Here is a 25,147-nt window from a genome sequence, read left to right as displayed (position 1 = left end):
TTTGGGGAGAGAACTCAGAAGGTCTTGCCAAAACGCCACTCAAGGGGAAAAAAAGTCACAGCAATCACCTGTTTAAGCTTCCTGATCAGTTCTCTAAGTTGAGCTTCAACACGAAATGCAGAAAATAAGCACCTCCAGTGAATCCAATGTTTCTGGCACCATGAAGCTGGAGCTCCACTGCAACACAAAAATACTGGTGTCTCCAAAGTATCTTTCATAAGTGAAAGTCTAACATTCTCATTTCTATGACACAACTAGAAACAGATAAGCAACTGTCAGCTCTTTTATGAGACCTGTCCAATTAATAAGAAAGCACTTTAAGGAATATGAAAAAACAAATTAATACACCTCTAAGTGAATTAAAGTAACTTGTAAACAGATTTCTTTATATACATATATGCTTTAACAAATATCCAATCATTTTCTCATCTAAGCTAGTTATACAGAACCAAAATTCTATGAGGTCAGTTTTCAGGAAAGGTTAAGGAGAGAAGAAAGACAAGAGTTAATATTACACAATAAATGATGGTCACAGTCACCTCACAGAGAAATCTCACTAATGCTCACAAAAATACAATGAGGTCAGTATAATCCCCACTGAAACTTCCTGTCTGAAGTCATATTCTTACTGAAGCTATATTTCAAACTAAGGCTCTCCAGTTCAAGGAACTACCTCACATACCTTGATTTGCACTGTTCAAAGATGACGGCTAAAGTTGCAAAGTCATTAAATCCTCCAGCTTTAGCTGCCAACTCTCGGTGTCTCTGCTCTGCTTCCTTCTGGTACTCTGGATCAACTAAAATGACAGTTGGGAAGGCAGCTTAGTTCCACTCCACAGCAAGCCGCTTTCTTCACTTTGTTTATTCAAGCATACTGAAATCTGCCTCACCCTCTGAGGTGGAGTCAAGAACGACATTAACTCTCTCGTGGGGCAGTGTGGACCTCTAACCACTCCCACAATTCCTTTTCCTCTTCAACCACACTTTGGAGATTTTTGCTAGAATAGCAACATTACTTCTCTTAATTGATTTACCTTTAAAAGAGTATTGGAATTTACTATTTGTTTTTACCATAAGAGTAACCCATGTTCACATTAAAAAAAAAAAAAGTAAAAGTTCAGTGTTCCCCACTTTGTCACATTATCCACAAGTCAATCCTCAGGGCTAACCACTGTTAACTATTTACTATGTGTCCTTTAACATATTTTCTACATATATATATATATATATATATATATATATATACAAGCATTGTGTATGATGGTTTATTTTCTTCATAAGTTTCTTCTGATACTTATTTTATTTATTTAATAACAGTTTAACCTAAGTATGTATAGAACCATTCATTCGCAAACACACCTACATTGTTATTTCTCAGGGGTATAACGATATAACACAATTTAACCTGCCTCTATTTATCCAATTCCTAATTACAGACAATTAGACAGGACCATCACATATGTAAAACCAAAATACTACAAACTTTTCTCTTTTAATTTTATACTGAAGAATATCATGCATACAGAAAACTACATAGGTTCTGTATATTCACAAATCCAACATACCAATGTACTCTACAGCCAGATCAACAAACAGAATATTACCAGCATCCCAGAGCCTCTTCTTCACTCTCCTTTCATTAACTACTCAGCCCCCTCCACAAGGACAACCATATTCAGGCTTTTAACCCAATGAAAGGGCTTTACTTGTTTTTAAACTTTATATAAATGTACTTTATGCGTCTGGTTTCTTTTGCTCACCCTTATGTTCCTGAGATTTATCTATTAGTGTCTTTGACCCAATCCCACTCAGGAATTATATGTTCACTGATTGCCCAAGTTTCCCGCACAGCACTTTACCCAGGCTAATCTCTTTCAGAGTCCCCTAGCCACATTTTTTTTTCCTCAAAATTTTCTAGGGCTTCTTCCCTCATTGCACAACATCAAGCCACAGCTCCTATTATACCCACACAGCTAGATTGAGCAGAGGCCCCACGTTGCCTAATTGCAGGGAGCAGCGCTTACACAGACTACAGTGTGAATCTGCAAAGCATCAGTTCCTGGTATTAGGAAGATTGCAATCTGACTAAACAAAACACTCACGAAGATATAAAGTCTTCCATCCTAAGTTTTAAGTTGTTTCCACCTAAGTGACCTGGGTAACAACTGAAGGAAGTAGCCAGAGACAAAAGGGGAGCAAATATGATTTATCACAGACCACAAAAATGGTCCTGTCAAGGTAAAGACACAACACTCATGTCTTGAATCAGTCATGAGTATTGATTTTTTAAGCTGAAATACCTAATTTTGTCTAATTATCTAATAGTATTTATTTTATCTAATAGTATCTAAAGGTACTATGCCAAAAGACAAAATGCACTAAAATAAAGCACTAACCATGTGTTGGCTTCCAGCACTAACAGACAAGCTTACCTATTAACCAGGGGCTCCGACGTCCTTGAATGGATATAAACACAGAGTCCCTGTTGCCTCGGACCTTTGGGCTATGAAGCCTCAGAGAAGCCTCTTTATGGTTCAGTTCTTCCCTGCACCTGCCCCTAGAAACATTCAGTTTGGTTGCAACACCTACCACTATTCACTGTTCACACAAACGGCTTACCCTTTCTTATTAACATGTCAGAGTAACTACAATAAGGGCTTCCCTAATGGGTCAGATGACAAGGATTCTGCCTGCAATGCAGTAGACCCCGGTTTGATCCCTGGGTCAGGAAGATCCCCTGGAGAAGGGCATGGCTACCCACTCTAGCATTCTTCCCTGGAGAATCCCATCGACAGTGGGGGTTACAGTCCTCGGGGTCAAAAAGAGGTGGACAATAAAGTTTAGTGACTACAATTCTAAACTCAGTTTGTATTTTGTGATGATTGACCCTGCGCGGTCAGTGCTGGATCTCTGTGGTTCACGGTGGCTGCCTGCTCAGAGCCCACTGCTTTTCTGGCTGTCCTTCCCACGCAGCTATTATCGTCTCTCTGCCTCTCCCCTCAGTTATTCTCAAAGCCAAGAGAAAATATGGAGAGTATTTTTTTCTTTTCCTTAACTCTTCCTTCAGAAATAACCTAATTAATTAAAATTAAAACTGACAGAAGTCCCAAAGTGAATTCAGGAAATGTAGAAAAGTAAAAAAAACCATTATCACACACAGTTCCGACAATCTCAGCAAGTTTACCCTCTGACTGAACAATAGTTTGACTATCTATCTTTAATTACTTTCCCAGTAAAGTAATTGTCATTTTCTTTAATTTTTTATCTTTCCCCAGATGAAATTCTATTATGTTTTACCTCAGACAAATAATACTCTGAGGCAAAAACCATAAACAAGGAACTGAAGCAGCAAAACAAGACTGTAGACTGTATCAGCTTAACTTCTTCCTTTGGGAAGATAATTCAATACTTTTCTACATACAATCAACCAGAAAACAAAACTATCACATAGAAAGAGTTTCAATAACAACAATCCTCAGAGCAGAAGCAGGGCAGTAAGGCTATAATAAAGTACCACTTACCTCTAAATATATCACAGTTTAAATATTAAAAAAAAGTTTAAAACCAACACAATGTTATTTTAAATTTGGTCCATTTTAAGGCAATGCTGTTTACCATCTTAAAAACATTTAAGAGCCCTCACTCCATTGTTTGACTTCTAAAGCAATATCTATACTAGCAGACATCGTGTACACAGCTTACTACAGCAAGAGAGAGATTATTAACAATGTTGATGGCATCATCATTTTGATGTTTAAAAATCTTTATTCAATGATAGATCTGAAAATACTAGCCAGTTTTACCAATAAGTATAATAAACTGGGCCTCCCAGGTGGTACCAGTGGTAAAGAATCCGCCTGCCAATCCAGGAGACGGAAGAGACGTGGGTTTGATTCCTGGGTCAGAAGGAGGAAAGGGCACCCTACTCCAGTATTCTTGTGAGAAGAATCCCATGGACAAAGGAGCCTGGTGGGCTACAGTCCATGGGGTCGCAAGGAGTCGGACACAACTGAGCATCTAAGCAGAGCAGATGCAGTAAACTAAATTAGGTGATCTACAAAGACTAAGACCCAAGCCAGAAAAGAACTGCTTAACCTATAAAGACTATATATGCACTTGAAAGCAGCTGGACAACAAATACTTATTTTTGGATGTAACAAGATCTCAGCAAGTCACATGCTCAAAAACTGAAGCTGCATTTTGTAGCAGCTGAACTTCCTGATGAGCTAAGTTTAAAAATTAACCCTAAGTCACATAGGTACATATAAGAAGAGTGTCTCTCTAAGTATGAATAAGAAACCAATAGCAATTGTTGCTTCAAGCAATTAGATTTGGATGATGCCAAGGAATGCCCCTGCCAAGGTGTCTAATTTTACTTAAATCAGACTATGTAGCAATTTGTGCTCAAGGGCACTGTCAAAAACAACAGATCAATCAGCTAGCAATGCGTGGAGACTAACAGCTTGGTGTAATACCAATAGAGGCAGGCCAGCAAAAATTGAAACAGAGCAGCCAGACTTTAAAAATGGCTTTTATAGAAGTATAGTTGACTACAATATTATATCAGTTTCAGATGAACAATAATATAGTAATTCAATATTTTTACAGATTATACTTCACTTAAGTATAATCTTACTACTATACTTTATATTAATAATATAATGTTGGAGAAGACTATTCAGAGTCCCTTGGACTGCAAAGCGATCAGACCAGTAAATCCTCAAGGAAGTCAATCCTGAATATTCACTGGAAGGACTGATGCTGAAGCTGAAGCTCCAATAGTGTGGTCACCTGATGCGAAGAGCTGGCTCACTGGAAAAGACCCTGATGGTGAGAAAGACAGAAGGCAGGAGGAGAAGGGGACGACAGAGGATGCGATGGCTGGATGGCATCACTGACTCGATGAACATGAGCTTGAGTAAGCTCCAGGACCAGGAGATGGTGAAGGACAGGGAAGCCTGGTGTGCTACAGTCCGTGGGGTCAGAGTCGGACATGACTGAGTAACTGAACAACAAATACTTCATTTAAAGCTATTACAAAATAATGGCTATATTTCCCTGTGCAATAAAATATATCTTTTTTGCTTATTTATTTTAGACACAGTAGTCTTTATCTCTTAATCCTATACCCCAAATTTACCTGTCCCTGCTTCCCTCTCCTCACTGGTAATCATTATTTCTTTCTCTATATCTGTAAGTCTGTTTCTGTTATTTACATAAATGTATATGTGGTAACTCAGATGGTAAAGAATCTGCCTACAATGCAGGAGACCTGTGTTCAATCCCTGAGTCATGAAGAACCCCAGGAGAAGACAACGGCAACCCACTCCAGGATTCTTGCCTGGAGAATCCCATGGACAGAGGAGCCTGGCAGGCTATAGGGTCACAAAGAGTCAGACACAACTGAGCAAATAACATACTATTTTATTTTCTTAGGTTCCACATATAAGTGATAACAGAGCATCTGTCTCTCTGTCTGACTTCATCCACATTGTTGCAAATGGCAGAATTTCATTCTTTTCTTTGCCCAAGATAAATATATTCTATTGTATGGGTGTGTGTGTGTGTGTATTCTTTGCTGTAGCAGACAGAGCCGAAAAAATATCGCTACAGTTCAGTTCAGTTTAGCCGCTCAGTCATGTCTGACTCTTTGAGACTCCATGAATTGCAGCATGCCAGGCCTCCCTGTCCATCACCAACAACCGGAGTTCACCCAAACTCATGTCCATCAAGTCGGTGATGCCATCCAGCCATCTCATCCTCTGTCATCCCCTTCTCCTCCTGCCCCCAATTCCTCTCAGCATCAGAGTCTTTTCCAATGAGTCAACTCTTCACATGAGGTGGCCAAAGTACTGGAGTTTCAGCTTTAGCATCGGTCCTCCAAAGAACACCCAGGACTGATCTTTAGAATGGATTGGTTGGATCTCCTTGCAGTCCAAGGGACTCGCAACAGTCTTTTCCAACACCACAGTTCAAAAGCATCAATTCTTCAGTGCTCAGCTTTCTTCACAGTCCAACTCTCACATCCATACATGACTACTGGAAAAACCATAGCCTTGACTAGATGGACCTTTGTTGGCAAAGTAATATGTCTGCTTTTCAATATGCTATCTAGATTGGTCATAACTTTCCTTCCAAGGAGTAAGCATCTTTTAATTTCATGGCTGCAATCACTATCTGCAGTGATTTTGGAGCCCAGAAAAATAAAGTCTGACATTGTTTCCACTGTTTCCTCATCTCTTTCCCATGAAGTGATGGGACCAGATGCCATGATCTTCATTTTCTGAATGTTGAGCTTTAAGCCAACTTTTTCACTCTCCTCTTTCACTTTCATCAAGAGCCCTTCTAGTTCCTCTTCACTTTCTGCCACAAGGGTGGGATCGTCTGCATATCTGAGGTTATTGATTTCTCCCGGCAATCTTAATTCCAGCTTGTGCTTCTTCCAGCCCAGCGTTTCTCATGATATACTCTGCATATAAGTTAAATAACCAGGGTGACAATATACAGCCTTGAGGTACTCCTTTTCCTATTTGGAACCAGTCTGTTGTTCCATGTCCAGTACTAACTGTTGCTTTCTGACCTGCATATAGGTTTCTCAAGAGGCAGGTCAGGTGGTCTGGTATTCCCATCTCTTTCAGAATTTTCCACAGTTTCTTGTGATCCACACAGTCAAAAACTTTGGCATAGTCAATAAAGCAGAAATAGATGTTTTTCTGGAACTCTCTTGCTTTTGCCATGATCCAGCAGATGCTGGCAATTTGATCTCTTTCCTCTGCCTTTTCTAAAATCAGCTTGAACATCTGGAAGTTCATAGTTTATGTATTGCTGAAGCCTCGCTTGGAGAATTTTGAGCATTGCTTTACCAACATGTGAGATGAGTGCAACTGTGCAGTAGTTTGAGCATTCTTTGGCATTGCCTTTCTTTGGGCTTGGAATGAAAACTGATCTTTTCCAGTCCTGTGGCCACTGCTGAGTTTTCCAAATTTGCTGGCATACTGAGTGCAGCACTTTCACAGCATCATCTTTCAGGATTTGAAACAGCTCCACTGGAGTTCCATCACCTTCACTAGCTTTGTTCGTAGTGATGCTTTCTAAGAAGGCCCACTTGACTTCACATGCCAGGATGTCTGGCTCTAGGTGCATGATCACACCATCTGTTAAAGAGTGCTCTGCTTGCTTTCAGGTCTTTAATCCATTTTGGGTTTATTTTTATACATGGAGTGAGAAAACATTCTAATTTCATTCTTTTATGCATTCTTTTTCATACATTCCACAAGTATGTATGTAGCTGTCTAGTTTTCCCAGCACCATTTACTGAAGAGACTGTCTTTTCTCCATTGTATATCTTTGCCTCCTTTGTCACAGATGAATGAATCGTAAGTATATAGGTTTATTTCTGGGCTCTCTACTCTGTTTCATTGATGTAAGTGTCTGTGTGTGTGTGTGTGTGTGAATACCATGCTGTTTGATTACAGTAGCTTTGTAGTACACTCTGAAGTCAAGGAGTGTGACATCTTTAGCTCTGTTCTTTTTTCTGAAGACTGCTTTGGCAATACAGGGTCTTTCATGATTCCATATGAACTTTGGGATTATTTGTTTTAGTTCTGTGAAGTGTCACATGTATTTTAAAAGGGATTACATTAAATCCATCGATTGCTTTGAGTAGTGTGGACTTTTTAACAATACTAATTCTTCTAACCCAAGAACATGAGATATCATCCCTTTTCTTTATATCATCTTTAATTTCCTTCCTCAATAACTTAAAGTCTTCAGAGTATTTCTTTGATTAAATTTATTAACAATATTTTAGTCTTTTTGATGTAATTCCAAATAGATTACTTTCTTGCTTTCTCTGATAGTTCATATATTAGTGCATAGAAAATCAACAGATTTCTAAAGATTAATCATATATCCTGCAACTTTACTGAATTCACTATTAGTTCTAATAATTTTTTGGCAGAGATTTTAGAGTTTTCCATGTATGGAGTGAAGTGAAGTGAAGTCACTCAGTCGTGTCTGACTCTTTGCGACTCCATGGACTGTAGCACACCAGGCTCTTCGGTCCATGGGATTTTCCAGGCAAGAATACTGGAGTCGGTTGCCATTTCCTTCTCCAGGGGATCTTCCCACCCAGGGACCAAACCCAGGTCTCTGGCATTGTAGGGAGACGCTTTACTGTCTGAGCTACCAGGGAAGCCCCATTAGGATGGTAATAACAAGAATGGAAAGGCAGGACAAATACAAATGACACTAGGAGATAATAACTTAAAAATCATTGGTGTCAAGAGGTTTCAAGTTTGAGCTCTGGGTAGAAAAGAAGAAACAAAGAAAAAAGTTCAAAAGAGTCAACTTGAGATATGTATAGTATCATGTCATCTGCAAACAGTGATTAAGTTTTACTTCTTTTTTCCAATTTGGATACCCTTTATTTCTTTTTTGTGTCTGACTGCTGTGGCTCAGACTTTCAATACTATGCTAAACAGAAGTGGCTAGAGTGAGCATCCTTGTTTTGCCCGTTTTAAAGGAAAGGCTTTCAGCTTTTCACCACTGAATATGATATTACCTATGGAATTGTCATATATAAGACCACCCAAATGCTTGACAGAAAGATCAGAGAAAGCTACCAAAAAACTATAGGTTGTCCTGATGTTCTGGAAGACTATGCAGATGCCCCAGTAAACCTAATAAAACCTAATCCTGAGTCTGACAAGACAATACAAAAGGCCACTGCTTTACAGTTATATTTTCATTGTTTGGAATTTAAAAACACTGATAAATCTCTGTGTTATCTGACTACTTTCAAGGTAATTCATCCTTTATATCCATTAACATCACCAACATCAAGTGCTTCATACAGGTAAAACTTACTTAAGAATTTCCCATCAAAACACAGAATACAAGACATTCCTATCAGCTATTATCTCAATAGTCTAAAGAATTAGACTGTCCTACGTTTATAGATACCTAAAGCCAAATATTAGGCAAGCAAAGGGAAGTCCCTCCTTTCCTGATGTTGCTAAACTGTAATAAAGTTGTTGCTAAACACAACTAAAAGCCTTCAAGATACCGAAAACCACCTCAAGGACTTAATAAAAAAGAAAAACCAAAGAACATATAATCAAAACCTAAGACCTGAACAACCTGAAGGGCTACAAAACTAAGAATCAACAGTCTATCACAGATAGAGGTTCTAAATGAGAATTTAAAAACCTGGAATTTTAATTCTAGCTATGGAAACAACTTAATTTTTCTCTCCTTCTCTTGACTTCTTTCAAAGATATATGAAGCCTTAAGGGAAAAATTATACTACTGTAAATTGTGAGGTTTATAATGTATGTAAATATAATATATATGACAATAATAGCACAAATGATAGTGAAATAAGTGGAACTAAACAATTCCAAGGTTTCTTATATTTCACATGAAGCAATAAAATATTAACTTTGAGTAAGTTTTAATTAAAGATGTGTATTATAATCCCTAGAGCAAGGATATATTAAGAAATGGTGAAAAGCCAGCAAAGGGTTCAGCAAAATCCCTATCAAAATTCTTAGCAGGCTTATGTCGAAGAAATTAATATGCTGATTTTAAAAACTTCTATGGAAATGCAAAAAATATAGAATGACCAAAATAATACTGATTTCAAAATTTACCACAAGAGTTGGCAATTTCTTAGTTCACCTAAGATAAATAAAAAATACATATCTACAAAATACTTGCAGAAAAATTTTCAAAATAGCTGTATTCATAAATAGCACCAAACATGAAACAATTCAAACATCTATCAACAGGATAATGGATAAACCAATTGTAGTATGCAACAGGATACTAGTCAACAAAAAAAAAAAGAGCATTGATACATACAAAAATATGGATGAATCTCACATATAATATGTTGACCAAAAAAGTCAAACACAAAAATGCACATATTATATAATTTTATTTACATGAAGTTTCAGAAGAGGAAAACTAACCTGAAAAAACTCAGAAAAGGGGCTGGCTGTAAGAAGATGGGATGGAATCTGAGAAGGGGCACTGAGAGAATTTTCTGGAGTGATAAAACTAAATCTTAACAGGAGTATGGGTTACAGTAGTTGAAATTCACTGAATTACAGACACAGCACTTATACTTTTCACTACATGCAAATTTTACCTCAAAATAACAAAAAAAAGAAAGAGGAACACAGAGAAATAAAACCAAAAAAAGAAAAAGAAAAACAATAAACAATAAAAATTTAAAAAAGAAGAAAAAAACTATAAGCAAATATTGAACTCTAGTTATAAAGGACTGCCTTTCATAGTGGTATAGCTTAGTGATTCTAAAACCACTTCTGTATATTCTAGGGACAATGAACAATTTGAATATGAACTCTGGTCTAGATAATAGTACTGCATCAGGTATCAACGTTAATTTTCCTAATTTTGATAAATGTGCCATGGTTAAATAAGCGATTGCCTGTGTTCTTAGTAAATTACATGTAAATATTTTGTGGTAGGGGAGCACAATGTTTCCAATTTACTCTCAAATGATTCAGAAAAAGAAAATGCATATTTATAAACACTTATAAATATGTATATGTACACACGCAGGGCTTCCCTGGTGGCTCAGCTGGTAACGAATCCGCCTGCAATGCGGGAGACCTGGGTTCGATCCCTGGGTTGGGAAGATGCCCTGGAGAAGGGAACAGCTACCACTCTAGTACTCTTGGTCTGGAGAATTCCATGACTGTGTCGTCCATGGGGTTGCAAAGGGTTGTGACTGAGTAACTTTCACTTTTAAGGGCTTCCCTGATAGCTCAGTTGGTAAAGAATCTGCCTGCATTGCAGGAGACCCCGGTTCGATTCCTGGGTCAGGAAGATCCGCTGGAGAAGGGATAGGCTACCCACTCCAGTATTCTGGCCTGGAGAATTCCATGGGCATAGTCCATGGGGTCGCAAAGAGTCAGACACGACTGAACGACTTTCAATTCACACATGCACAGAGAAAGAGAATAATAAAGCAAATGCAGCAGAATGTTAAAAACTTGCTGAAACTAGATATAAAAGGTACGACTACATATAAAAAGGTATGACTCTTTCAACACTTCTGTTACAGCTGGATCACCTCAGTCCAACTCCCTGGTTTTCCAAATGAAAAATGAAATACAGAAAAACCAGACCAACAGTCTAGAATCCCGATCTTTTGACTCTCACTTCAATACTCTGTAATAGTTTTCAAAAAGAGTATTAGCAGCTTTGATACTATCTAATGAAAGCCAGCCAACCTTATTTACTGCAGATAGTATTTTATTAAGAAAAAGAAAAAAAACTGCAATTAGGATACTATTAGAATCAAAATTCTGATACTTAAAAAAACTACACTGCAGGGACTTTCCCAGTGGTCCAGTGACTAAAACCCCACACTCCCAATGCAGGGACCCAGGTTTGATCCCTGCTCAAGGAACTAGATCCCACATGCTGCAACTAAAAGATCCCATGTGCTATAACTAAGATCCAGGACAGCCAAATAAACAATATGTGTGTGTGTGTGCATATACGTACACACAAATAATATATATAAAATAAATACAGATGTGTGCACATATGTATACACAAATAAATAGTACATACAAAATAAACAGAGATGTGTGTGTCTGTGTGCATGCTCAGTTCAGTTCAGTCACTCAGTCATGTCCAATTCTTTGCAATCCCATGAATCGCAGCACACCAGGCCTCCCTGTCCATCACCAACTCCCAGAGTTCACCCAAACTCATGTCCATCCAGTCGGTGATGCCATCCAGCCATCTTATCCTCTGTCGTCCCCTACTCCTCCTGCCCCCAATCCCTCCCAGCATCAGGGTTTTTTCCAATGAGTCAATTCTTCGCATCAGGTGGCCAAAGTATTGGGGTTTCAGCTTTAGCATCAGTCCGACCAACGAACACCCAGGACTGATCTCCTTTAGGATGGACTGGTTGGATCTCCTTGCAGTCCAAGGGACTCTCAAGAGTCTTCTCCAACACCACAGTTCAAGAGCATCAATTCTTCGGCGCTCAGCTTTCTTCACGTCCAACTCCCACATCCATACATGACCACTGGAAAAACCATAGCCTTGACTAGATGGACCTTCGTTGGCAAAGTAACGTCTCTGCTTTTGAATGTGCTATCTAGGTTGGTCATAACTTTCCTTCCAAGGAGTAATGTATGTATACACAAATAAACATATATATAAAATATAGAGGTACATATATGTATATACAAATAAGTGCATATAAAATGTAAATAGTATAATATATGTGTGTACAATATGTATACACAAATAAATTACATATAAAATAAATGTTAATAGTATAATTAAATAATATATACACATATATGTGTGTGTACATATACGTATACACAATTATATAAATGTGAATAGTATAAATAATATATACACATATAAATATATACACACGCTGTTCAGTCGCTAAGTCATGTCTGACTCTTTGCAGCTCCATGGACTGCAGCACACCAGGCTTCCCTATCCTTCACACACACACACACACACACACACACACACACACACACACAAACCAATACTACACTGCAATCTATTTGGGTTAGGTAGAACACTGATTGGACTACAGAGTATTTTTATACAAAAATTTATCCTCCATTATAATCATCACAATAATAAACCAATCCAGAACCAACACTCATAGCCATAAAGTGATATGGCCAGTGAGATAGCACACTACTGTTAGTCTTGGTTGCAGGCAAGATACACTATCAATTCAGAAGCTCCTTGAAAAGAAAAGAAAGTTGTGCCTCCCCTCCCCACACACATAGTAGAAGAGAGCAAAGCTTACATATGATGAACTAAGTTGTGTCCCATATTGACACGCTAAGAAAGGAAAGAAGCAGAAGTCTAAAGAAATGAAAACCTCAAAATAATCCTTTCTCTAAGGGTACAAGGGCTGAACTACCATTTCTTTTGATCACAGAGGAAAAAAAGTTAATATATTACTAATGTACTATAACAAGGCAAAGGTTCACCATACTATCTTCCTTCACCAGTTAAAGGAAATTAACTCTCAGCCAGGATCGTTACCGCCTATACTTCAAAAAGCTAAGTTAAAGAATAACAAAATGAAAAAATTGTTTATCTTCAGTTTCATATCCTGTAAGGCTAGACATCAGAGAAGGCAATGGCACCCACTCCAGTACTCTTGCCTGGAAAATCCCATGGACAGAGGAGCCTGGTGGGCTGCAGTCCATGGGGTCGCCAAGAGTCAGACACGACTGAGCGACTTCACTTTCACTTTTCACTTTCATGCATTGGAGAAGGAAATGGCAACCCACTCCAGTGTTCTTGCCTGGAGAATCCAAGGGACGGGGAGCCTGGTGGGCTGCCGTCTACGGGGTCGCACAGAGTCAGACACGACTGAAGCGACGCAGCAGCAGCAGCAGCAGGGCTAGATATATGGTAATGAAAATATGTTCGGTAATTTCAAAAAAAATGTTCAGTGACTTACCAGAGATATAAATAAATAGATATTCCACATACATGGATAGGAAGACAATACTGTCAAGATGTCACTTCTTTCCAATTTGATCTATAGACTCAATGTAATCTCAATTACAGTCTTAGAAAGTTATTTTGTGGATAGCAACAAACCAGTTCTAAGGTTTATGTGAAAAGGGAAAGACCCAGTGGCTAAGACTAAAAGTTAACTAAAAGTTAAAACAATGTTGAAGGAGGGGAAAGAGGAAAGCTGGAGAAATAACCCTATCTAGGTTCAAGAGTTACTATAAAGCTTCAGCAATCAAGACAGTGAGCTACTGAGAGGCACAGAAAAACAAATCAGTGGAAGAGAATACATGGACCAGAAGCAGATGCATACAAATTCACTCAAATGGCCTCTAACAAAGGGGCCAAGGCATTACAATGCAGAAAGGAGTCTTTCGAACACATGGGGCTGGAACAGTAGGACATCAGTTTCTAGAAGATGACATAGGAGCAAATCTAGATGAACTTAGGTACAGCAATGATTTTTCAGATATAACACAAAGGCATGACTCATCAAAGAAACCACTGATAAACTGGACTTCATTAAAATTAAAAATTTTTGCTCTGGAAAGACAAAGTCAAGAGAATGAGAAAACAATCATAGACTGGGAAAAAATACGTGTCAAAGACACACCTGATAAAGAACTGTTATCCAAAACATACAATGAACTCCTAAAACCCAACAATAAGAAAACAAAGGGCTTCCCAAGTGGCGCAGTGGTAAAGAATCCGCCTGTCAATGCAGGAGATGCAAGAGACAAAGGTTCGATCCCTGGGTCGGGAAAATCCCCTAGAGTAGGAAATGGCAACCTGTTGCAGTAATTTTGCCTGGAAAATTCTCTGGACAGAGGAGCCTGTGGGCTACAGTCCACAGGGTCGCAAAGAGTGGGACATGATTGAGCAACTGAGCAGACACACAAGAAAACAAACAATTCAATTTAAAAATACCAGAACAGATATCTTACCAAAGAAGATACACAAATGGCAAATGAGCACATGAAAAGATGATTAACATCATACACCATCAGGAATCTACAAATTGAAACCACTGTGAAATACCACTACACACCTATTAGAATGGCCCCAATCCCAAAACAATGCCAACACAAAAAGCTGTTGAGAATGTAGAGCAACAGGAATTTCAGGCTCATTGCTGGTGGGAATGCAATATGGCGAACACTTTGGAAGATAGTTTGGCACTTACATATAAATATAAACATATTATCTTACAATTTGGCAATAAGTTGAAAATCAATGTTCACACAAAAACCTGCACACAAATGTTTATAGCAGCTTTATCTGTAATGGCCAAAACTTGAAAGCAACCAAGATGTCTTTCCATAGGAAAATGGATAAACAAACTCCACACAATGGAATGTTATTCAGCAAAGAGAAGAAATGAGCTGGGACGTCCCTGGAAGTCCAGTGGTTAAGAGTCCACCTTCTAACACTGGGGACATGGCTTCGACACCAGTCGAGGAACTAGCATCCCACATGCCACGAGGCAACCAAGGCCACACACTCCATGAGCTATGACTGGAGAGTCTATGTGCTCCCGCCAAAAAACAGAAATGAGCTATCATGCCACCAAAAGACATGGAGGAGCCATAAAAGCACACTGCTAAGGAAGTCAATCTGAAAAGGTACTGGAAGGAATACCTTCCAGTACAGGAATACAGGAATCTGTATAGTCGAAATATATAGTCGACGATATTGGAAAGGGCACACACAAAAAAGATCAGTGGTTGCCAGGGGTTTGGGGGAAGGGATGCAGGAATGACTGGGTGGAACTCAGTGTTCTGCACAATATTCTGATGGTGAATATGTGTCATTACAGATCTGTCGAAAAATAGAATTTACAACACAAACAGTGAACTCTTCAGTAGTAATAATGTATCAATATTGGTTCTTTAATTAGAACAAAGGTACCATGCTAGTGAAAAATGTTAATAATAGGGAAAACTCTGTACTTTCCCTCAATTTTTCTATAAACCTAAAATTGCTCTAAAAAATAAACTCTATTTATTAAAAAAAATTCATCAATGAATTTCTTACCAGGTCTAATGAAGACATTTTCCACAGACAACATTGCTGCTATTGGAAGCAGTAGATCTTCACAGTCGAGAGAAGCAGCCTTTATTACCGCACATGTCAGATGGGGAGGGAGAGGAAATTCTACCATAGACAAACCCAGTCTGGTCACATGGCCACTCCTTAATGGAAAGAAAAAGTTCTTAAGTCTTTCTGCCTTCATAGAGTACAAGTGAAATGTTTATCACTCAGAATAAGTCAGATATAGGTTAGATTACTTTAAATTACCTCTAGAAATTCAATATAAGGAATATGACACACTGTGGACACTGTTAAGAGAAACATAAGGATGATAAAATTCCTTGCTCTCAAGGGCCTATATATCCAACAATAAGGCAGAATAAAGTAACATAATAACAGACACACAATGCTACAGAAGCATGGAAAATGTCCTTAAGGAAATGAGACAATGATAATTACCAAATCTTTCCCCATCACAGTCATGAGAACAAGGACTCTGGCTTGCTTATTATTTTGATGTGCCCAGCACAATGCCTAGCAATGGAAATGGTGCTCAGAAATTACTTGTTAAATACTACCAATACTAAGCAAAACCAGTTTTATGGTATAAGTTCAGAATTGCGGTGAGGGAAGACTGAGAACAAATTCTAATTTCAGGGAAAACAATCCACTCAATTCAAACAAGTCACTTTCTAATGATAAAGGAAAGTATTAAGAACCCTTAGAAAGAGAGAGAGATTAACATCTATTGTGCTTGGTTTCATTTTGAGGGTTTTTCTTCTTTACCTGTCAATAGCATCACACTGGTAAAGTTGTTTAAGAGCTTCCAAAATAAGTCTTTCATTAGGTGGATCCAAATAGGGGAACCTGTGTGTTTAAGTGATACATAAAATGAGACTTCATTCCTTGAACATGGCAAGATTTTATACAGATTTGAAAATTTCTTTAAAAGGTTTTCCTTCTGTTTTTCAAGTCTTTCTTTTCTCTCTCTTTTCTTTTTAGCATTCTATGATGGTAATCAGCATTCGACAAAGGAGGACATTTTTTTCTGAATCACACTCTTCTATTTAATTCAAGAAGCCCCTTTTTTTATTCCCCCTTAGCTGCAATACTCTCATGATTCCTCTCTACTTATCTTAACAAAGGTTCTTCAGAGCCAATATCGTCTATTCTGTTCTGCAGTCTGTAATTTTTATTACAATTTTAAAAAACAGTGAAGAATTAACTGAAAGTGGCTAAAAAATTACAAATTATTTAACAATACCTTAAAATGTTTTTTGATACAATGATAAATATCTTCAATTAACTTTTACCAATTTGCTTTATTGTCTTATGGATATGTATGGACTTAGTTTCTCTTGAACTGTCTGCAAACAGATTGCAAATACAATGCCAATTTACCCCCAAATATTTCAGAGCATGTCCCCTGAAAGTAAAGACATTCTGTTACATACCACACTATCATTAAGCAACATAAGACAATTAACAGTATTCACAAAGGTCAGTATGACTTATTGAGAGATGCCTCTAGAGCATGGGATCTATTTCACTCTTGAAGATAATTATTTCTTCAAATATGGAAAAAAATAATATTCACAAAGAACAGCAGAGAGACATATAACCAAGGTGAATATACACCTGCCCACTGGGACAATAATTACTTAATACCATCTGCACTGGATTATTTTTTCCACCATTAGTTTTGAGATGATACATTATCCACTCCAATTTCTCACTTTGGAAAAGGTCCAAAAGGTCCAATATCTTACACAAAAAGAGTCCATTCCAGGATTGACAGCTCTATTTCAATATAAATAAACAAAAATCTGGTCAATTGTTCTATAGTCAGCTTTCCTACAATTTGTACCAACAAGTCCTGTTATCTGCTAGAGCAAGAGTTAGCAAGCACTTTCTAAAGGCCAACCGAGTTATAAGGGAAGCCACTTTTTAAAGGCAAGACAGTAAATATTTTAGGTTTTACAGGCCATATGGTATCTGTCACAACCACTCAACTCTACTGCTAAAGCAAAAGCAGCCATACATAAATGAAAGGGCATGGCTGTGATCCAATAAAATGTTATCTACAAAAACTATCAGTGAGCCTGGACCAGATTTTGTGACCCCAATGCTAGAGCAATGCCAAACTAGTCAGCTTCCTCATCTACATTAGAGCCATTTTAGATTTGTTAAAAGTACAATTATTTCTCCCCTTGATTATATCAAGTACCAATTCTGTCAAACTTTCCTTGTATTATCTGGTTTCTAAGAGATCCATCATACATAATTAGCATTTTTTTTTTTTTAGAAACAATCTAGTCTGTCAAACTCCTCATAAAACACAATGACATGCAAAACTGAATTCCAAATGTAGAGTGACCAACACTGAACAGGAATGCTGTAATTCCCAACCATCTGGACACTGCAGTCTATTCATAACCATAGTTTATGCAGTAGGGTTTTTTAAAATTTTTAAACAGAATAACTGCAAACTCATATTAAGTTTGTGGTGATCAGATAACTTCTGATCTTTTCCACAGTGAATTTCTTTAATGTGCAATCAAAACATAGGGTTTAAGATATACCCTTTCAGACTTTTACCTTGGTGATTTTTGCCCAAGGTTCTGGTTCTAAATCTTAGTTTTAATCATCTATCTGTTAGGTATGCAAATTTTTACCAAAACTCTGGAAATCATTATTTTAATACATTTATTTAATATTTTCATTAAAAGTGCTTATCAGGAAAAAGTGAAATTCAGCATACTACCAGTAAAACCCCCATCAAGGCTTGGTGAACAATTAATCAATACTTTCTGGGTTTGGCTATTTGGCAACTATACCCTAATTCAGCAGTACTGTCATATTCCTATTCACAAAGATTTCAGATGTAATCTTGTTAAACACTGTGGTGGAAAAAAAGAGACATCACGTTATCACTCAATCATTTCTATCACTCAATAATTTCATCCATTATGTGAACGGTCCTGTCTTCAAACTGAAAAGGGAATGGTTTGAGGACATATTCTTTGTGGTCCATTTTGATTCACATTGATGATTACAAATCAACATTATATTCTCTTAAACCATTTGCCAATAAACAATGGTAGAATTTGCTAAGAATCAATGTAAAGCTTACTAGGCAGCTATTTCTACAATCTGCCCTTTTCTTAAATGGAAAATTTATTTTTTTTAGTTTTTCACAATTTTCTGGTAACCTGTTCTGCACAGTTTCTCAGAGATGACCTACAGTACCTCTGACATTATATCAGCAAGTTATTTTATCGTTGTGGAAATAACGTCTAAAGCCTCAAGACGACCTCATCTATGGTTGTTAGGGTTTCTCTCAGTATTTTCTAACCCATACTAGTCGTCATCCCTTCTTGTCTAGACTTGTTCTTCTCTTTTCAGTTTTAAAATCATTCTTTATTAAAAATTTTTGTTTGTTTATGTCGGCTGTCCCGGGTCTTTGCTGCTGCACTTGGGCTCTCTTCAGTTGCCGCGAGCAGGGCCTACTCTTCGCTGTCGTGCGTGGGCTTCTCGTCGCAGGGGTTTCTCTTGTTGTGCAGCACAGGCTCTAGGCATACAAGCTTCCATAGCTGCAGCTCACAGGTTCAGTAGTTGAGGCTCGCAGGTCCTGGCGTGTGCCAGCCTCAGCAGCTGAGGCACGTGGGCTCAGTAGCTGTGGCGCATCGGCTTAGTTGCTCTATGACACGTGCAATCTTCCCAGCCCAGGGATTGAACCTGTGTCCCCTGCACTGGCAGGCGGATTCTTATCCACTGTGCTACCCACCAGGAAAGTCCCTAAAAATCAACCCTTGATGGAGGAGAATGGGGAAGCACAGTAACAACAAAAGCTCCATTTTCTTTTGTTACCTCTGAATACTATACCATCTATTTCAAATTCTGGTTCTCTGTTGCGGGGAGATAGAACATGGTAAATATACTTAGCACTGCTCTATGTTATATATGAAAGAATTTTCAACGTGAGGAAAAAATTTTTTTTCTATTTCTTTAATATTTTACCTGTATAAGATGATGGATGTTCACTAAACTTACTGTAGTAATCATTTCACAATGTGTATGTCATTATGCTGTATACCTTAAATTTACACAGTGCTGTATGTCAATTATATCTCAATAAAACTAGCGGTAAAAAGAAAGAGGGGTGGGGAAAGAAGTCTTTTTTTAATTTTTGGTCTCTAACAGTTTAAGAATTTTCAGTACTTTCTAAGTCTTAAAACTTAAGATGGAAAAATAATTCAGTGCAGATGATATTGAGTAATTATTGTTTCTATTTTTCTAATATATATTTATTCTTGGTTATATGCTACTCTGTTAGCCTTTATAAATACTTTCAATCTGAGTTCATCTATTTGGTCAATTAGATTTCTTTAAAATGGTCTTTCTCATAGGTATCATTTATGAAAACAATTTTATATACCTGCTTTCTTCTTTCTAGGATTTTTATTCTCATCTAGAAAATCTCTGATGTTATAATAACTATCAAAAAAAATCTTAGATGGCTTTCCAAGAGTATATAAAACATATCTGGATGTATCTAGTAACTATTCCCCTTATTATTAATTTAAAGAAAGTATGAAAAAAAGAAAAGAATGCACGGTCATCTTCTCCCTAGGTTCCTGACACTTCAATATCCCCAGGCAATTAAAAACAAAATTAAGATAAAGACAATACTCTTCTTTCACTATTTCTTCTACCATAAATTTTATAATGGTAAAATTTCAAGGCCCCACAATATTCTGTCCTATACTAATTATATAGTTCAACATTTAACTAAAATTTAACTGTTGTTCTATTCTTTGCTTCATGTCTGAATCTCATCTCCCCATTAGAATTTAAGCTTAGTGAAAGCAAAACCTACTGAGTATTCCCCTCTCGTGGTACTTGGTACCATGCTGGCTACATAAAAAATGCTAATCCCCCCAAAATAAAACACAACACTTTCTAAGTGGAATTAAGGTCATTGTATACCTTTCATTACAGATAAACAGTGGTCACTAAATGATCCAAATAAACATCAGCCTGAAACATTCCATTAAGTCAAGGTTAAAATATGAGCAAGGGATCAAATCCCAGTAAAGCAAGGGAAAGAAACCTTTTATTTGGGTTTAGTTAACCTTGAAATGGAGGGTCGTATCTGTCCAATACTTCAAAAAAATTTTCAGAGGAAAAAAATCTGACTCCCTAATAAATTTTTCTTTTTTTCCAAATTGTCTACATACCTTATTACATCATGTATGGCAAGGCACTTTAAGGTCAGAACTACAGATGTCAAACTAGTCCTCTTAATCTCAGGGATCACATGGTCAGGCATACACTGGTTCCAAAAATCTTTACTATAGATCCGAAAGCATTTTCCTGAGGAAGTCCTGCCAGCTCGGCCACTTCGCTGCAATGCCTCACTCCTTTAGGAAAAAAACAACAAAAAAGTCCCCAAAATGTTCTGTGATTTTTAAGTAATTCATTTTCTTTCTCAAAGCAATTAGAAATTATCTAATGAACTGCTCTTTGAACAAAAAGGCTTAACACAGAGACTTACTTTGAAATTGGAACCACCTCTAGGATGTCCAATCCTAACCTGGGGTTGTGATTTAACTGCTTCACAAAGCCACCGTCTACCACGTATCTAAGGAGCATGGAAAAAAGTTAAGTTTCTAGAAAATACAGAAAGACCTGCTAATTTTTAACCACTTTCGGTACTTCTTTTCTATCAAACTAACAACTACACAACAACTTTTCAGTTAAGGGTAAAACCTGAAAGTAAAGAAATTGGAACTCTGTTGGTTCCACTGCTATTGGAAATGTAAAATGGTTCAGCCAATGTGGGAAATGGTTCGGTGGGTCCTCAGAACATTAAACGTAGAATTACAACATGACTCAAACTCTCCACTCCTAGGTATACACTCAGAAGAACTGAAAACAAGTACTCAACATGTTGCACGTGTGTGCTCAGGCGTGTCCCACTCTTTGGGACCCTGTGGATTGTAGCCCGCCAGGCTCCTCTGTCCGTGGGATTTCCCAAGTAAGAACACTGGAGTGGGTTGCCATTTCCTCCTCTAGGAGATCTTCCCCACCCCGCGATCAAACCCATAACTCCTGCACTGGCAGGCAAATTCTTTACCACTGAGCCACCTGTGAAGCCCACTCAACAAATACTTGCAGACCTATATTCATAGTGCACTATAGGGGCATTATAAGAGCCAAAAGGTAGAAACAGCATAAATGTTCATTAACCATTAAGAGATGAGAGGGTGAACAAATTATGGTCTACACATAGAACAGATATACTCAGCTACAGAAAAGCATGAAGTACTGATACATGCTACATCACGGATGGACCTCAAAGAAACATGCTGAGTGGAAGAAGCCAGGCACAAAAGATCACAGGCTGTGACTCCATTTATATAAAATACCCAACATAGGATATTCATTAAGTCGTGGCTGCCAAGGGCTAGGGTGGAAGCATATATGGGCAACAACTCCTTAAAGCATATAGTTTTATTTGGGGGTGATGAAAAGTTTTAGGACGAGATAGAGGTGATGGTTGCACAACACTGTATATGGAATAAATACTACTTTATTATCCACTTTTCAATGTAAATCTTATGTTGTCCCATAGAAAATACGGGCTTCCCTAGTGGCTCAGTGGTAAAGAACCCACCAGCCAATGCAGGAGATGCAGGTTCAGCCCCTGGGTGGGGAAGATCCCCTGGAGAAGGAAACGGCAACTCACTCCAGTATTCTTACCTGGAAAATCCCACGGACAGAGGAGCCTGACGAACTATAGTCCATGAGGTCGCAAGAGTCAGACACGCATTTAATGACTAAACAACAACAAATGAAAAACTTGAAAATCAGCTCTAAATCATTCTAACAGGTTCAGAATTAACTCCATTTACTCTTTAACAACACCACTTTAAGCCAATTAAATGGAGAACAAGTCAGGTAAAAAACTAAGTTAGGAACAGTACTAAGTCTATCATTCACTAAGGGAACATTCTGAAAGACGCTATTTCATGATCATTGCCTTGGCTGGAAACAAAAAATTACAGAGATCAATTTACTCAAGAGAATTGCTCACCTAAGCCCTTAGTGAAACCATTATTTTTAAAGTTAAGGACAGAAGCAGAGGAAATTAAACTTCCTCTTAGATTTGGATGATCATTGTGCCCAAAAGAAACATACAGAACCTTTGGGGCAGGTCCAGTCATCCTGTGGCAGAGACAGACTTAGTTAAGGACATAAAATATACCGAGTAAAAGATAAGCATCCAGAAGGAATGAGGCTCAAAGGTCTGAAAGAACTTCCCCTTTAGCTATCAGTCTAGACTTAAAATTTCCAAGTGTTTCTCTATAAAATTTCTCAAAAATTTGATGGCATTATTGACTACACTGAAATATAAAGTCCATTTCACAAAAAGCTGAAAAGCAAGAAACAGTACCTCCAGATAAATACTTGGATTTACAAAGCTAACTATATGAAGTGGAGCTGACAGGTCAGAAAGGAATATCAGATCATCTTAGGTATCCGCTGGTAATGGGAACATAGAAAAACAGGCCTGGCCTCCGACTTACAGAAATCCTTGAAACATTACACATAATCTTACATTTGGGAAGAGAAAGCTACAAGTTGCCAAGTACAAGTATTTAAAAGTATCAACAGAAATACTATATGCACCTCCTACTCCATTTCCTATTCAGAGCAAACAATAATTACAAAAAAACGGTGGGTGATTACTAGTTAAGGAGGTGAAAGGGAAACTGGTGGCAGGCACAGAGACACAAACTGAATATTTTATGATTAGCTAAGTGGCTTCCTTGGCTTTAAAAGCAATTTTTAAAGTTATACCTGATCCCGTCTATTGTCAAAGATGTTGCAGAAATATTGGTGGATATGACGCATTTTCTAATTCCAGGTGGAGGTGGCAAAAATATTCTTCTCTGTTGATCTAAAATATATACGGAAAGAAAAGAATAATTCACAACATGCATGTGTCAAACTCAAGCTCTGAAAAACTCATTTCTTTCCATTAGGAGTTGTTTTCTTCACCTCTTTAATTATCTTGAATTAAAAATACAATAGCAAGAACTACTTTTTTTACTCATCTTTTACTATTAAGATATCTAGATCCATGGAACCAGATTATTATTGCTAACATAAACCCTACAGCAGTCCTTTATGTAGGTCATAGCTCCTTTCGAGACTTTAAAAACTGTGGGCCTCGTCTCCATTAAAAGTCACATATGTACACATACACAAAAATTTTCTAACAGTATCAGGATGCTCGGGGGCTCTCTAAAGCCCATCCACGCACTACAGATTAAGAACCTTTCTATGCTTTAAAGACTGATTAACTAAGGTTAATCAGATTTTACTTTTTCAGATGCTGCTGCTGCTGCTAAGTCGCTTTAGTCATGTCTGACTCTATGTGACCCCATAGACGGCAGCCCACCAGGCTCCCCCGTTCCTGGGATTCTCCAGGCAAGAATATTGGAGTGGGCTGCCATTTCCTTCTTTTCCAGATGACTTCATTTCTCAACAAGTAACACCATCCTGATTTTCACTACCCACGGATTCTGAACAGTGGGCCCCAGCAGCAATGCTTAGAGTAACTTTGCTCCTCTGGCCATAGTTTATGGTGCCAAGGGTAAACCTCTCTCCAACTGGACCAGTTCTCATTCTCCTTTGAATCTCTTGGAATAAGGTCCAAGTGGAGAAGGCAATGGCACCCCACTCCAGTACTCTTGCCTGGAAAATCCCATGGATGGAGGAGCCTGGTAGGCTGCAGTCCATGGGGTCGCTAAGAGTTGGACACGACTGAGTGACTTCACTTTCACGCACTGGAGAAGGAAGTGGCAACCCATTCCAGTGTTCTTGCCTGGAGAATCCCTGGGACGGTAGAGCCTGGTGAGCTGCCATCTATGGGGTTGCACAGAGTTGGACACGACTGAAGTGACTTAGCAGCAGTAGCAGCAGCAGCAGCAAGGTCCAAGAGATGCTCAATTTGACTAGGACAGTCTCTTGCAAAGAGGAAAAATTAACTTGTGAACCATAGGGAAGTAACTAAATATATATGGAGGAAAGCTAGTCTAAAGAGAGGAAAGAATGAATCATCTGTAACAGTTCACAACAGAGTATTTCTGGGTGCCTGGCAATCTCCGAGCCTTAAGAGACATGGAATAAAACAAGCAGAAAGATGGATTTGGCCAGACTTGCCCACCTGCCTGGTTAAGCAGAGAACAGAACAGGAGAGTTACTGTTTGCAAGGAAATGATAACAGCATAGGTAAAAGGAGATAAGTGAGAACTGTTAAAAGTCTTGATGCATTCTGAAAATTGTTAAATTCAAAGAGTGAACTGGCAGAAACAGGAAGTAATCATCAGAAAGATGTTTAAAACTGAGATCAGAAATGATGATACTGACAAAGTCTACAATGCTACGTTTTCAAATGAGTGGTCATGGTGGGATGAAGGAAAAGGTTACTAAAGCTCAAGGGGTCAACCAAGAGATTTGGGTAGATTGTCTATTTCAGTGATTTCCCAAAATT

At 38.0% G+C, this 25,147-nt stretch overlaps 1 protein-coding gene across 2 annotated transcripts in view; it reads right to left on the bottom strand.

The window, feature by feature from the left end:
• DHX40 (DEAH-box helicase 40) overlaps window positions 1–25,147 on the bottom strand; it is a 47,660-nt gene that overhangs the window by 7,294 nt on the left and 15,219 nt on the right. For both annotated transcript variants that reach the window (XM_069602668.1, XM_069602667.1), the window contains exons 8-14: window positions 23,449–23,548; window positions 21,140–21,226; window positions 20,823–21,005; window positions 16,369–16,449; window positions 15,586–15,743; window positions 683–797; window positions 69–177 (exon numbers count right to left, since the gene is read on the bottom strand). In XM_069602668.1, the coding sequence (XP_069458769.1) occupies window positions 69–177; window positions 683–797; window positions 15,586–15,743; window positions 16,369–16,449; window positions 20,823–21,005; window positions 21,140–21,226; window positions 23,449–23,548 (833 nt within the window). The remainder of the gene's footprint in view (window positions 1–68; window positions 178–682; window positions 798–15,585; window positions 15,744–16,368; window positions 16,450–20,822; window positions 21,006–21,139; window positions 21,227–23,448; window positions 23,549–25,147) is intronic.

This window comes from Ovis canadensis, chromosome 11 (assembly GCF_042477335.2).
Source record: "Ovis canadensis isolate MfBH-ARS-UI-01 breed Bighorn chromosome 11, ARS-UI_OviCan_v2, whole genome shotgun sequence".
Classification (NCBI taxonomy): domain Eukaryota; kingdom Metazoa; phylum Chordata; class Mammalia; order Artiodactyla; family Bovidae; genus Ovis; species Ovis canadensis.
This window is presented reverse-complemented; position numbering and strand designations above follow the sequence as displayed.